Source organism: Crinia signifera, chromosome 11, assembly GCF_055691185.1.
Source record: "Crinia signifera chromosome 11, ASM5569118v1, whole genome shotgun sequence".
Lineage (NCBI taxonomy): Eukaryota > Metazoa > Chordata > Amphibia > Anura > Myobatrachidae > Crinia > Crinia signifera.
This window is the reverse complement of record NC_139227.1, coordinates 29,850,091-29,866,237: the sequence shown is the minus strand read 5'-3', so window position 1 is coordinate 29,866,237 and position 16,147 is coordinate 29,850,091. Positions and strand designations below refer to the sequence as shown.

Sequence of the window (16,147 nt, the reverse complement as noted above, 5' to 3'; positions counted from 1 at the left end):
ATCCCTAAATCCGCCCCTGGCTATACTCTGTATATAACACATGTAACTGTGACAGGGATAGTGGCCCCTCTCAACTCTAGGCCCCATAGCAGCTGCACCCCATGCACTTATGGTAGTTACGCCCCAGGTACTGTTACATGGTTGTATTTTTTGGTTTTGTTTTTGTGCAGGACAGTTATCTCAAAACCTGAAATAAATGAAGTGGTTAATCTCCGCTGGGGTTGATCCCATTGTTAATCCAAAAAGTAACATAAAGGAAGTGGGTATCCAAATTATTGTGAGTACAGTAATTATTAGGATGAAAGCCTGTGTGTTTATGTGTACATCTATACACAAGACACAATATAATTGAGCTCCTTGGGAGTCCCTAAAGGTGAATGATAGCTACAGGAAGAACTAATGCATCATATAAGTGTGTGTGTGTGTGTGTGTGTGTGTGTGCTACAATTGGGAATAACAACATGCACTGAGTACCGCCGTTTCAGAGCATCTTTCCGAAAGCATGGCGGCTGTACGCTAATTGGGGTCACGTGGTTTAACAAACTGTATGTCACCAAGAAATATTTTTTTTTAAATGCGGTGTCGACCATTTTCAGTGTTGACCAATTTTATGTCGACCTTTTTCATGCTTCAATTATTGTACCTGTCCACTTTTTCCATGTTGACCTAATGATCCTGTTGACCTTTTGATCCAGTCGATATATATGGTATATTGATCATATTGGGGGGAGGGGTGACCTATTGACTGTCAACCTAAATAGGGTCGACCCAGTGGTCCATACCCTTGCTATACATAAATAGAGGCACCCCATTTTTCTGCACATAGATTCATGCAGATGTCGAAATCCTGCACTAGCGCATAGATGGTAATACCCGTTTCACATCGCACCTAATTATCGGGTAATTACCGGTTCATGCTGGTTTCTTGCCAAATTGACCCAGTAATTCATGCGATGTGAAAGGGGTTACCGGTTACAGCAAACCGGTAGCAACATGGCAATAGGAACGGGGTAAAAATAATTGTTTGTTGCTGTGCAGTGTGAACGGGTTCATCCGGTTGAACGACCCGTTTCCCGTTCACACTATGGAGGAGACCGCGCTTGGAGCAGCGCCAGCTCTAAGCGCTTCCCCCTCCCCTGCCCCCGATGACGCTCTGCCGCATTCCACATGACGTCAGTGAACCGGCATTATTGCCGGTTTGCTGATGCGGCCTGAACAGACTGCACATGCAGGGACTCCCCGGGACTGAACATTTCAAAGTCCCGGTGCGACCCTGCATTTGCGGTATGATGGGGTCCCACGTTGATATGTGTATATATGTAAGATGAGACTGCATTCAATTTATACAGGAAGCCAAGCTCTAGGGGCAGAAACATGCCGTTTTCTGGATGTGCATGTGAAAACGCAAGCGTGCCCAGGCATTTTTCGGGTGGGTCTCTGACGGCAGCGATCACCACCTCCGGTTCTTTAGCAGATTGGTGGAAGCCCAAGACTTATCACTCAGATGAGAAAAAAACTTTTTGCAAATGGATCTGCGAATGCATCGCTAATTACCATACAATCTCAATTTTTTTCTGGACAGCAACACTTTAATTGCAAATAAATGCTTTTTCTCTACTTGGAGAACTGTGCAGAATTAGGCCCCCTGTCCTGTTGTCTCACCAGCAGGCAAAGGGAAGGTTGGGGAAGTCTTTGATCGCTGCTGCTCTCCATATCATCTCTTTACACGAGGATGCTCACGAGTTTACACAGGCTGTGGCTGATTAACCCTGTGAGATGTGCAAAATATCCCATAAAAAATGCCAGTGTCGCTCACATTTGTTATATAAATTCAAATAAAAAATGTTATTTAAAAATATATATATATATATATATATTTCCTATATAAGGTAAACATTAAAGGTCATTATGAGGAATAAAAACGTTTTCTGGGCAATTTTCACACCTATTTTGACCAATTCACATGACGATGTGAATGACCTTAAACAGGCCATGGTCTCCTAACAATAGATACACAGGCTTGTAATCTCACACGTGTGTACCCTTCTCTCTCTCTCTCTCTCTCTCTCTCTCTCTCTCTCTCTAACTCTCTACCTTTAATTTTCTATATTCTTTCATTCCCCCTTTTCCCCCTTTTAATTCATTCTCTCATTTTCCTGTCTTCCTCCCCCAAAAACTGATAACATGGAGAGTGATAAACAGCCAGCCAATCAGCTCCTAACTGCCATGTTACAGGCTGGGTTTGAAAAGTGACAGGTAGGAGCTGGTTGTTTATCACTCTCCACCTTTTGAAGCTTGATACATCTGGCCATTAATGTAAAGCTGTGTACACACGGTGCAATATATTGCTCAGTGTCCAGTTTTCATCAACGACCAGAGATGGTCACTGATGAACAGGAGATTCTGCCGGGGGAGCCGCAGAGGGAAACAGCTGACCAGCAACCATTAGGGGGCTGAACACGGGAGCGTACAGCCGGCGATTTATCGCTGCAGCACATACAAATCACTGGCAACGACCATATTGCCAGCGATATTGCACCGTGTGTACACAGCTTTACTCTTATTTCTCTCCCGCTCGTCCTACCTATATCATCTAACTGTATATGAGGCATATTATTTATGTCAGAAATAATCCTTATCCTATTTTGTTTGTACACAATGTCCAGGCTGGCATTGAAGGCCTTATGCCACCTGCAACCAGAGCCGACTGATTAATCTGTTTGTCTCAGGAGCTGATTCAGTTCATTACCTCAATATTTGGCTGCGTGCATATTTGCCCATTACTGAACATTGGATCTCGCCTTTTTGGGAGATACCTGCAATTCTGCTGGACACAAAGTGCGGAACATCCCATCGCAGCTGTCATATTTATTTCACTCACACTGCTTTATTATTATTATTATTATTATTATGCAAGTCGGACCATTGTATTGTCTCCAAAACCTACATATTTGCTTTTCATACGCTGATCTCCATGCTTTGTTCATGAACACAAGCATGGAAAGGTTGATATGTTTTTCAAAACATTTTGGGTGATGTTGACACCACAGCACGTGGACCACGTGTATGAAGAAAAAATATAATGGTAGACAAATTGACTCAGGACAAAATTAACCCTAGAATGTCTGTGTGTGCGTGTACATGAGGTAGGGAATATAGATTGTAAGCTCCACTGGGGCAGGGACTGATGTGAATGTTCAAATATTCTCTGTAAAGCGCTGCGGAATATGTGCGCACTAAGAAACTTGTAATAAATAAATATTATAAGAATATATACAGAGTTGCTGTTAAGTGCTTTACCCCTCCCTCATTTCGCTGCCTTCCTGTAAACATTTACCTTTTAATGACCTGTTTCTGTAGTCAGTCACAGGATGTGTGATGTGCCGTGATGTCACTCCAGCTCTGTGTAACAGTAACCATTACTAAAGTCTTGCCAGTCACCAGTGATGCTAATACACAACGAATCACTGATGCATCTAAGTTCCCAGTGTAGCGAGAAGGTTGTATTCTGCATCAGAGACGTTTGCCCTGTGTCTCACATCCTGCACTTCTACTTGTGAGCCGTTTATTCTTTGCTGTGGTGACATCACACAAAGGATGGATTGATCTGAAGTCACTGATTCTGACATCCGTTTGTTAAACGTTGTATTCTTTCCCATGTTACTTATAATAGGGACTATAGTTCTACTATGACGACTCAATGTTCCATCATTGAAAAGCACCTATTCCTTAGAGGGGGGTATGCAGTTTTTGTGCTGACCAATGAGAGTGCAGCTTATTGATATTTTATTAAAGCCCCCATACACTAGCATGTGTCGTTTATTGTTCCAATGATGGCATTGCATTCATTAAATAAATCTAACATGGTTTGGCTACCTTTCAGGAGATATGGTATCCGTAGTTACAATTACACAGAGGGTATCTGATCGATAGATTATCACTCTCTAGGTTGTCATAAGGTCAACACAAGATCAAAATAGGCAAAATTATTGTTTTCTTATTTCAGACTGGGCCTGGGCAATGCCGAGTTAATCAAGATGTAGATAACCATCGGCAATTAGACGGCGAACTACATCATGTCATCCCCAGCCAAATACACGGTGGGGTCATTCTGGTCCGTTCACATGGACACCAATGTTTGGCGTATGTACATGCGCAGCCGCATCTCTGTACATGTGCATATGCCGGGTGCATAAGGCCACGGTGAACAGACTGTTTGCTGGGTGCACACACCAAAGACTGCGGGCAGCGGCAGATAGTCACGCCCATGGGAACGCCCAGTGTTTCATGGGCATTCCCATGAAAACGCTGGGTGTTACCATGGAAACCGCCCGGTGACGTGGGCGGGGAGATGACATCACCGGATGTCCGCTGACTGCCCACTTCCTGCTGAATGTTCACGCAGATCTAGTGTTCACTCTAGCTTTGCGGGCGGCAGGGCGCCGGGGGGGTGGACCGGGCCCGCCGCCATCACTAAAGGGGGCGGGTCTGGCCCCGCCAAAGTTGCTGTGCTGCCGGGGAATCGCCGTCTAAGGCGGCGCTGCGCTTCCCCGTGCACACAGCCGGGCCAGGCACAAGGCTGTTTTAGTTGGGCACTGCTAGCAGGGCAGAGCGCATTTTGCCCTTTAAAAAATCGGGCAGGGCGCAGTGCCCCACTAAAACAGCCATTCGCAGTCCGTGTGAACGTCTGCAGCGGGAGAGGGGGGGGGCTGGGCGTACTTGCATTCGCAGGGTGGTGTCTGTTGGACGGGAAAGGCTGCGAATGCGATTCAACCTGAATAACCCCCTGTGTGTACGGAGGCTTAGTGAAAATTGCCTTGCCTGCACAGTCTATTTGGCCGTTCGATAGCGACTTCACAGGGGCCGCTATCACCGTAGTCTACACACGGGGCGATTCTGGCTAACCTAGGCAATTTTGACCATCTAGTCTAGTTAAAATCACCTGGCCAAATCACCCTGTGTGTCGCCGCTAGAGAGACTTCTGTTCCTATAAAACTGCCGCTTTGCTGAGATTTTTGCCTTGCTTTGTAGACTGAATTCAGAAAGGGTCAAACTTTCAACGCTGGCTCCTAGTTTGCAAATGCTTGAATTAAACCCCACCACACAGGACATCGCTCAAGTCATGGGGAACATCTATATTCTGGATTTGCCTATAGGATAGCTTTTTGCAAAGTGATCATTTTCATATTGGGCATTAAATGGAAATGTTGGCCCTGGGTCCACTTGTATTTGATTTGTTTGGGCTGCTGTCCATCACCCTGATCCGTCAGGCGCTGAATATGCTGATTAATTAAGGCAAATACGCAAAGGATACAAGAAGGAACCAGTCATTCAATATTGCAAAACAAAAAAGTTTTTGCATTCGGTGACATTATTATATATATATATATATATATATATATATATATTTTTTTTTATAAAATTGTTGTAAATGTATTTAAAGACAAATAGCTGAATTGTCACTTATAAGAACAATCTAAAGGCGACCATATACTGCTGCCACTTCTTGTAGTTGTGTATGGCCATCCAATACCCCTTGAGCCGCCTGAGACCTTCTCAGGGGGGATGCGGTCAAAATCCCGACGGTCGAAATCCCGACAGTCGAAATACTGACGCTAGAATCCCAACCGCCGCAATGCCGGCACTTTGTCCTTCTAAGGGTGTCCACGACACCCATAGAGGGAGAATAAAATAGTGTGCCGAGCATAGTGAGTCACCGGGCCCCCTGCGTGGCGAGCGCAGCAAGCCCGCAAGGTGGGGGCGATCCACAGCCCACCCCCCTTTGTCAGCATTGCGGCAGTCGGGATTTCGACCGCCGGGATTTCATACTAATCCCCTCAGGGGGCAGGGTCGCATGCAAAACTTTACCAGAGCTCCTTTGAAATGGGATGTTCCGCATGCAACACCGTTTGCCGCCGCTGGGAGGGATTCGGACGTGCAGCAGATCCGACCTCCGACTCCAGTCCGATGTGCACAGAATTGCGCATCGGATCCGATTTGCGCCTATTTCACCCAGAAATTCTGTACAGTGGTAAGTTCAGTCCGTGCTAAGGAAATGCTGTGTTTGTTTTGATTTTGCAAATTCTCTAATATAAAAATACATAACAGGAGCCTGGAAAGATTGTGCGGAACATATTTGTTTAATTTGCTTATAGACTAGGATTTTGGTGAGTTGATCATTTTCATACTGAACTAGAACCTTGCGATTCTGTCCTGGCAGGTGACCATTTATGGATCATTTGTTTACTGTTTAGGGCTCGATTTCATTGGCAGAGAATTAGGCGGATGGTTGAGGCAAATTAGGAAAGGAAGTCACTATAGCTTAGGGATGATGATGGAATACAGTAAACGCATGTGTTTGGCGAGTTTCTATAATCAGACTACTGTGAATTAGTTGATCTGATAAATCAATCCTAAAAAGATATTTGTCCCAATAAATAAAATAAAGTACGTTTTCTGGTTAATTAATTGTGGTCTTGTCCAGTCTTTAGATTGTTTACAAATAAGCTGGAATTTACAAATCTGGCGGATCAGAGCGACATATCGTGTCCATCGTCTAGTGCAGCGGTTCCAAAAACAGTGGGCCTAACCCCGAAGTGGGTCACAACCAGGAGAGACTCCAGACAGGGGACTGCAGCCCAGTTCAAAATTCAAATAGGGGCGCCACAACCACTGCAACCAACTGTCTTTGCAAACTGACTCACTGGCAGTTGGTGGGGCTTCCCTATTTAAATTTTGAACTGCGCTGCAGCCCCTCCTCTTGAGCTGCTACTGGTCGCGATCATCTCAGCATGGGGTCGTGACTCCATGTTGTTGACATACTTTCAGTGATGTAGGGCCATCCAGTACCCCTTGAGCCGCCCGGGACCTTCCCAGGGGGCAGGATCTCATGCAAAACTTCACAACCCCGTTCTCTGCCGCTGGGAGGGAGTCAGACGTGCAGCAGGTCCATCCTCCGACCCCAGTCCGATGTGTATAGAACCGTGCATCGGACCCAATGGGATGTCAAACACATCCGATTTGCACCCATTTCACCCGATATCTTGTCCCGATTCGTGAGAATCAGGTTAAATTTGCCCAAATTGGACTAGTGTATGGGGGCCTTAAGAAGTTAAACCATACATATTCTAACACATGTCAATAAAAACAAGGAAATAATGATGAGGGGGGGTAATAAAAAAAAATTCTGTGCAGTGGTAAGTTCAGTCCGTGCTAAGGAAATGCTGTGGTTGTTTTGATTTTGCAAATTCTCTAATATAAAAATACAAAACAGGAGCGCGGAAAGATTGTGCGGAAGATATTTGTTTAATTTGCTTATAGACTAGGATTTCGGTGTTTTGATCATTTTCATACTGAACTAGAACCTTGCGATTCTGTCCTGGCAGGTGACTATTTATGGATCATTTGTTTACTGTTTATGGCTCGATTTCATTGGCAGAGAATTTGGCGGATGGTTGAGGCAAATTAGCAAAGGAAGTGACTCTAGCTTAGGGATGATGATAAGGAATGGAATACAGTAAACGCATGTGTTTGGCGAGTTTCTATAATCAGACTACTGATGAATTAGTTAATCTGATAAATCAATCCTAAAAAGATATTTGTCCCAATAAATAAAATAAAGTAAGTTTTCTGGTTGATTAATTGCGGTCTTGTCCAGTCTTTAGATTGTTTACAAATAAGCTGTGATTTACAATTGTGGCGCATATCGGGTCCATCGTCTAGTGCAGCGGTTCTAAAAACCGTGGGGCCTAACCCCGAAGTGGGTGGCGATCAGTGGAGGCTCCAGAGGCAGACAGCAGCACAGTTCAAAATTCAAATAGGGGCGCCACAACCTCTGCCACCAACTGTCATTGCAAACTGACTCACTGGCAGTTGGTGGGGCTGGCTTGATTACATTTTGAACTGCGCTGGCAGCCCCTCCTCTTGAGCCACCACTGGTCACGATCATCTCAGCGTGAGGTCGCGACTCCATGTTGTTGACTGTTAGGCTGATGAATTCTCTGATCTCTGAATCGTCTGTTAAGCCCCGTACACATTGGGCACGAGTGCCCCATACTGAGCGAGCTGCCTAAACACAACACACACACATCACTGCACACATGGATGCTGAGCGATCTGTGTGGAGCAGTGTTCTGCCAATGCTTATAGGCAAAACGCTGTGATCTATGCAGGATAGACCATGCATGCACTGTCTATCTCTGTTGGCAATGGCAGCACACGCAATAGGGCGTACACACGGAGCTATACATGCTTCCTTTCTAAGCGATCTAGTCAGATCGCTTACAAATAGGGCTTAATTCACCCTGTGTGTATGCTCCTGTATGTCAGACTCCTCACAACACTGGCTTAGAGGAATCATCAGGTAGCTCTGCCCCCACCCCAGTGCACTTACTCTCCTGTCCCACCCAGAAGCCTCTGCTGCCACCAGCAGGCCCTGCTTGTGGCTCTTTCATCTACATGCAGATATTCCCACAGGGGGCACATGGCTGACAGCAAGGGCACACCCGTTTTCTTGTGATTTTCTTCCACTTCCACCCTCTCCTCCCTGCCACCCACTGCCTCTCCCTGTCCTTCATTGCTTGCCCAGTCTTCCACTGCCTCTTCCCCCCCTCTCCTCCCTGCCACCCACTGCCTCTCCCTGTCATTCATTGCTTGCACATTCTTCCACGGCCTCTTCCTGCCTTCCCCTGCATCCACTGCCTCTCTCTGTCATTCTTTGCTTGCCCAGTCTTCCACTGCCTCTTCCTGCCTTCCCCTGCCACCCACTGCCTCTCTGCCTACCCCTAAAGCCTTCACAGCATGTATAGGCTTTAACATTTGCGTGAATATAATAAAAAGACATGCTGGGCAGGGCATCTGAAATGAGCTCGTCTCTGCAATTGTGTAAGAAATTCTGATTCCCAAATAGAATACAGGCTGAACTACAAGTCTTCCCATGGGGCCATTTGTTTACAGTCCAATCTGCCTTTTGCTCATAATTCGTATTACTAATTATCTGTGCGTTTAAATTTCCTGTGCCACGCAGCGAATCCTGTCATGCCCACACGATGATGCAAACAGATCACATTGGTTTATGTGGGTGTTTGCCTTAAAAGAAAAGAACACAGCGCTGCAGAGTCATGACTCTTCGGCCCTGCTCAGTCAGCGATGATTCATGCCATGTAATTTGCCGTTACTGTGACAAGATGAACAGTGAGAATTACTGTCGCCGTGGAAGTGATCATTCCTGTCTCTCGTTAATGAAACTGGATTTTCAGTGCATTGGGACAACACCGAATACCTGCAATTTGCTTAAAATAATATATGTACCTCAGAGCCTCCTACATCCCAACTACTAATGGCAAAGATATGCCATTTGCTGTGGAAGTTTTTTTTTCTGCTTATTTGAATAATTTTGAATAAACCATTTTTTTTGTAGTGTTTAATTTGTTTTAATTCGCTGAAACAAAATAACGCTGATAAGTGGTTTTTTTGTTCCCGTAATAATGGAAAATCGTTCTTATTGCCACATTGTTAGTGTTCGGTCTAACACCCTGCATCTTTCAAAACCCGTGCAGTTCCTCTTCCCTGCTTGGGGTGTCACACTCTGCTGTGGCACTTCTAGCACATATCAGGTCTGTATAGGAGTGCTGAAATACAGACCACACTGTGCTAGAAGCACCACAGCGAAGAGCGACACCCCAGGCAGGGAAGAGCCGCTGCACAGGTTTCGGGGGCTGCTGGGTGGTAGAATGAATGCTAAGATATATGTAGGGGCAAATTCTTTGTTACTGTGATTACAGGCATGATTTGTTTGGAGAATGGTATAACTTACCGACAGGATTCCGACGGACGTTTCTCCGACATTGGAATCCCGACTGTCAGGAGCCTGATGGGGGTGAATGCATTCAAACCCATTGTGGGTTACCACCTATTCTATTCTCCCTCTATGTGGGTCGTGGACCCCCATGAGGGAAAATAGCCCGAGTAAGTCAGGATTCTGACTGTCGTGACAGACGGCTAGTTTGAAAAATGTCTGTCTACGAAAAACCATTTTTTTTTTACATAATTCCAATAAACCCTTCCATTTTTCAGTTTGTGATGCTGAACGCGGCTTGCCAGAGCCGTGTCGATGACATGTCAGCCATTTTAAATATGTTGATTTTTACATATATGTTAGAAGGCCGCTGCTGTGTGAGCTCGGTAACACTAGGCCCCTCGCCTTGCTCCTGACTAAAAGTTGTTTTGATGTCTCTAAGCAACAAGGCAGGGAAAATGTATTCCACAGAAAGCCTTTCACACAAACATCTGCTTAGTAAATCATCATAAACAGCCATATGTCCTCTGCTTGACTCCTGCGAGTTCCAAAGCCTGAGTCTACGCCAGGCACTGGATGGCGGAGGGACAGCAGCCTCTGCGTAAGCGCATATTCGGTTACAGCCGGGTAACTGAAGTACAGTACAGACAAGTTTTGGTCTAGCAGTTGTGTGCTGTGATACAGTTTACACACACGGTGCAGCTGCTTTGTGCTCCTGCATAGCTCAAGTGTACACAAGCTTGAAGCGAAGCCACTCCGTGAGTCACATTACTGAGTGTATTTACCATGACAACCTGCGTGCCTGAGGGTTCTTCAGGAGTCGAAATCCGGCTTTAAGAACCAAGGCCGGCAGCTGCGATTGGTCACAGTTCTTGTACCAGGCCGGATATTTTTTACTTACTGAACAAGCATCCTGTCTTTATATTCTCTATTCAGTAATCACACATATAAATGTACGTTTCGGATCTAGGGCCTTATTCAGGTTAGCCGCTGACAAAAAAATATTTTTTACCCGTCCTGTGTAAATCTGTGAGTAAATAGCGAAAATATCGCTATCTGGTATCCTGTTGCTGTCTCGCATCTATATGCAATTCACTCGCCATCAATTTATTTTCCCAGTCTGTGCAAATGTTTGTAACTCTGACCCTTCCACAACTCTGCGACAGAGACCGGCTGATCAAATCCAACTCTGACATAACACACACCTCCCTTAAAATGCCAACTTCTTGTTCATCAAATTGAAAGGGGATTGTGATTAGATATTTTTCGCTAGTTCTGTCGCTATTTTGGCTCGCACATGCGCTATATAATCAGTACACATGTGCAGTCATTCAAATATTGAATGGATTGTGAATTTGCACAATAGCAATCAACTCTGAATCAGGCCCCTAGTGTGATCCCTTTCCCATACACACTAGGCACCGCTGATATGGGGTCATACCTGTTTCTGGCACTGTGGGGGCATACCTGGCACTATTGGGGCATATGTATATCAGGCACTGCACTATTAGGGGCATATGTGTATCACACCCCCATTTTCATTGGCTGCGCTGACCATGATCCCATAGCGGGAAAAATTGGGGGATGTGGACTCGCAGGAGTACCACGATAGTAGGTCATGCCCCCTAATTTCAGGCGCTTGCCTTCGGCACGCGCAGATATCCCTTCTCCTCTGCCTCCAGTGTTGGGAGGTATGTATGCGGCATATTGGACATTGCAGTGTGTGGCATAATGTTTCAGGGGCATTACAGTGTGTGACATAATGTGTAAAGGACTTTTTTCGATTTATTATACAGATTTCTTTTTTCTTTTATTTTAGTAGCTCTTCAGGTGGTTTATTTTGTCTTGAGTAGCTCACACCCCAAAAAAGGTTGATCTAATGTGTACAGTCAACATCGTTAACGATGTGCGCTCTGGCTTACGCTAGTGATATCTCAACAAATTGCTAGCGATATTGCTCGGTTTTATATGCAGCACTTGATCATGTGGCATCAGCATGTAGGTGGGAGCGTATACACTGAGCGATGTTGCTCTGATCCACCTTCACTTTGAAATGGTCAAACAATCGATGGGTATGTGGGGATTATACAGTACTATGTAGTTTGTGAATGTCTGAGCTTTAGAATCAATAAATGCCATATGTTACATTATGTAATATAGACTAGTTGCGTATCTTTGAAGATCCATAAAATAAATCACAATGTTTTATGTGTCTATGAATCTATGCAACATTTATGCAGTTATGGTTGTCACTATTAATGCTCAAACAATAACCAATTATATAGTACACTGCGCCAGGAGTATAATACTGATCGGCACATTGCACCAGGCCGGGAATCCTTGTTATCATACATAAGACGCTGCATGGAACAGTACAGATATCTATATGGCCTTTTAGTCAGTGACCAATGTACAAGCTAACTGCTAACGCATCTCTGTTTAAATTTGGGCTCACCACCTATGGCTAAGCGGTGGGGCGCGGCCTGTAGCTACACAGTGGGTACGTGACCTGAGGCTGCACAGTGGGTATGTGGCCACCTGTGGTAACACAGTAAGCATGTGACTTGTGGTTTCAAAACGGGTACATGACATAGCCGGCTGATGCCAATTAATTCTTAGCCCCATATGTACTAGTAGTGAAGACTAATGTGATGCCACTGGAATAAGTCTGACATGTTTTCCTGCTTTCTTTGTTTCTAGCCTACAGGGTACATGGAGAATAGCATGCCGTACAGCGCCATAGAGGATGTCCAGTTGCTGTCTTGGGAGAACGCCCCGAAATACTGTTTACAGCTGTCGTTTCCTGGTGGCACCGTCTTACTCCAGGTATGAGGAAACCCCTTTGTCACACTGCACAGTGTCTTTATGTATACCGGTTCCTGTACTTATGTGATTATATATTTATAAATGAATCATCAGTAATGGATATATTATGTGACAACCAACCTCCTTTACAGCTAGGACCTGTACTCCTAGAACATACAGCATCGTATGGCCCTCACAGACATATGTGTGATTGTCCATCATTCTGACAAAAGGGCTAATGCAGAGCTGAATGTCTGTCTGTTTGCAGAGCGCACATCGCGTGTATTCACACTGCTAGCAATATACAGCCATATGCAATTCCATCTGATCAGCGCTTGTGACTGAAGTGGCGTGATTGGACGATATAAGAGGGCACGGTGCTCTGGGATAGTAGACACAATTACCGGCATTGCACAGTTGTGCAAACTCTAAAATATCCACTTATTCAGATGCATCTTTTGTACCAAGGAGGGGCTCTGGTGCAAATGTTCTCTGATGGTGACCGGTATCAAAACAAGCATAGGCAGTCCGGCCACAGAGATTCATACAGCTAAGTTCTGATTGCGGAATTCAGAAGCAACTTCCGTTCAGCAATGTTTATTAAGCGGGCAAACCCCCGAAAATGCCAACTGACTTTTCCTATTGATTTATAGCCTATTAAGCTGGGTACACACTAGACCAGGGGCTCTCAAACTGTGGGTCCTGACCCTAAAGTGGGTCCCAACTTTCTCAGCATGGGGTCGCGACTCCATGTTGCTGACCATCAGGTTGATGACTTTTCTAATCTCAGTCAGTGATTCAAGGAGTCATTTTGTGCCTCCACAATGCTTCCATGCTGTCTGCTGACTACACATGTGAGGACCTTCTGCAGTAACTTGTTGGGGTCATGTAATTATAATTTTTTTTGTCTGATGGGGTCCCAGAGAAAATAGTTTGAAGACCCTTGCACTAGACGAGGGGCAAGTAATGCAATGTCATCAATTATTTCCCTTGGACATACGGACAAACAATATGGGCCCTTATTCTGGTTCACTCGCAAGGACAAATTCTTTCTCAAATGGACAAAACCATGTGCACTGCAGGGGGGCAGATGTAACTTGTGCAGAGAGAATTCGATTTGGTGAGTTATTTTGTTTCTGTGCAGGGTAAACACTGGCTGTTTTACACTATATCTGCAATACAGATCTCACTTTGAAGTAAAACCCCACCCAAATGTAATTCTCTCTGCACAAGTTACATCTCCCCCACCTGCAGTGCACATGGTTTTGTCCATTTGAGAAGAAATTTGCCTTTGGGAGTGAACCAGAATAAGGACCACAGTGCGTACACACTGTGCAATCTTAAACTGGCCATATATCAGAAAGACCTTCTCACAATCATGACTGTGTCCAGATTTTCCTTCAACTCCCTGGCAGAATGGTGGTTTTTTGACACACATTGTGCACACAATCCATCATACAATCAATCCAGCTGCTGCATACAACCATGGTGTCCGTGCTCATTGCCAGGGGTTAATGATCACTGGCAGAGGATAATGCTTGTTGCCAAGGGTTAATACTTATTGCCAAGGGTGAATGCTCATTGCCATGGGTTGATGCTCACTGCCAAGGGTTAATGCTTGTTGCCAGAGGTGTTAGTTTCCAAGGGTTAATGGTCGTTGCCAGGGGTTAATTGTCATTGCCAGGGTTTAGTGCTTGTTGCCAATGGGTCACGGAGGAGACAGACGCTAGAGGTCATATTTTGTCTCTTTCCTCTACCACTCATTCCCTTTTGAATCCACTTGGGTGAAAATGTAGAAAAGAAAAAAATTGCAAAAGCCATTCGTCGAACATAACCTTTTTGCTGGCGACAACATTTTGTCTATATCGACTTGTGCATGTCGACCAGTGGCATAACTTGTGGGTGGGGAGCCCAGGAGCAAAAATATCATTTGGGCCCCCCTCCTCCACTCCAACCCATGTTCACAGTATGCAACATGGCAGTGGGTGACAGGGAGAGGCAGGGGCAGGGGGAGGAAGAGTGTGACAGGGAGAGGCAGTGGGTGACGGAAATAGACATGGGTGGAAGAGGCTGTGACAAGGAGAGGCAGAGGGTGACAGGAATAGGCAGGAGGAGGCAGAGTATGACAGAGAATAACAGGGTGAGAGGGATAGCAGTGGGCCCCTAATTACTCAGGGGCCCCATTTCTCTGAACCTGCTGCATCAATGGTAGTTCTGCCTCTGGTATCATCCTATTGACTGTGACCTAGACATTGTTGACCTATCATTTGGAACCCTCTTTTTTTTTTTTGTCCTGTCCAGGCTGGAGGGTAAACTCTGCTGCTAGTGTTGTGGGCTGCAAAGAGTTAATGAAGTTCTTAGTCTAGAAGATATTATTGCTGAGCTTACTTGCCTTGTGTAAATGTTTTGTATGGGCACATGGTGCACCCCCCCTCCACACACACACACACACACACACACACACACACACACACCTTCTGTTCTTAATAATCAGGAGGTAACCAGATGGAAAAACAAACAGAGGAGAAGCCCTTGGTAAGTGCACTGAGAACTCCGTAGCTGATTCAGGCAGCTCCCCGGCTGTGCTTCACGTAGGACGTCCACTCGTAGCTGTGTGTGTATGTTTCGCTTTGTGTCATGAAGTCAGTTGCTGTTTGTTTTATAATCCGAAGTCTTAAAATCCCCCATAAACAAACGAGGAAAAGGGAGACATGACGTGAGCACACGCAGTATTGTTCTATAGCACTACTCTACATGGACGCTTGTCCATGCAACCTCGTATCTATGACATGGCTGCGCCGGGACTTTATACGTTTAACATGGGGAGGAAATGTAGGACATGTCAACGGACGGGAAAATAAAAAAGATTTGCCCAAATGGAACAATATATTATTTGTGCCTTACACACCCTTTATACTTGATTTACACCGCAGTTCCATTGCATAGCCTAATCCACTAGGCAGCCTTTGTATTGTGATCTACTGGCATCACCAGGGTAGACAGAGTTTTAGACCCCTCCAGTGTCCGACTGGGGCATGAAGGGCCCACCAGAGAATGTTTTGGTAGGGGTCCATGCTTAGGGGTGTGGCCAGTTTCTAGAGTGGGTGTGGCCAGACACCACATTGGTTTTTATAACCATTAGAGATTGCGTGGTCTGGACCCCTTGATTGATATATACTGTAAATACTGTAGTGCGTACATTATAATGTGCCAGATTATTAACAGCAATGAACTGTAGAAATAATCCACAAATCCTGTGTATAATATAAATGCACTGTCTCGACCCTGATCCTCAGAGGAGGAGGTAAGGCCCCCCAGGCAGTGGGGCCCACCGGGGGTTTCCCTGTGGGCCAGTCCAACCCTGGAACCCACATACCTGCTCCACTAAAAGCAAGGCAGTTGATGACCAAGCTAAACTTAATTAGCCCAGGACAATATAGAAGGGTATCCCACAATTCAACAATAAGATCACTAAAAAGTGCACCAACAAGTTGTGCAAATAAAACATTTTTTTTTTATACATAAGTATTATAGTTATAGATGTAA

General features: G+C 45.2%; 1 protein-coding gene across 4 annotated transcripts in view; it reads left to right on the top strand.

The window, feature by feature from the left end:
- CMIP (c-Maf inducing protein) overlaps positions 1–16,147 on the top strand; it is a 138,460-nt gene that overhangs the window by 48,704 nt on the left and 73,609 nt on the right. For all 4 annotated transcript variants that reach the window (XM_083164909.1, XM_083164910.1, XM_083164911.1 and 1 more), the window contains exon 2: positions 12,497–12,622. In XM_083164909.1, coding sequence (XP_083021035.1) covers positions 12,497–12,622 — 126 coding nt within the window. The remainder of the gene's footprint in view (positions 1–12,496; positions 12,623–16,147) is intronic.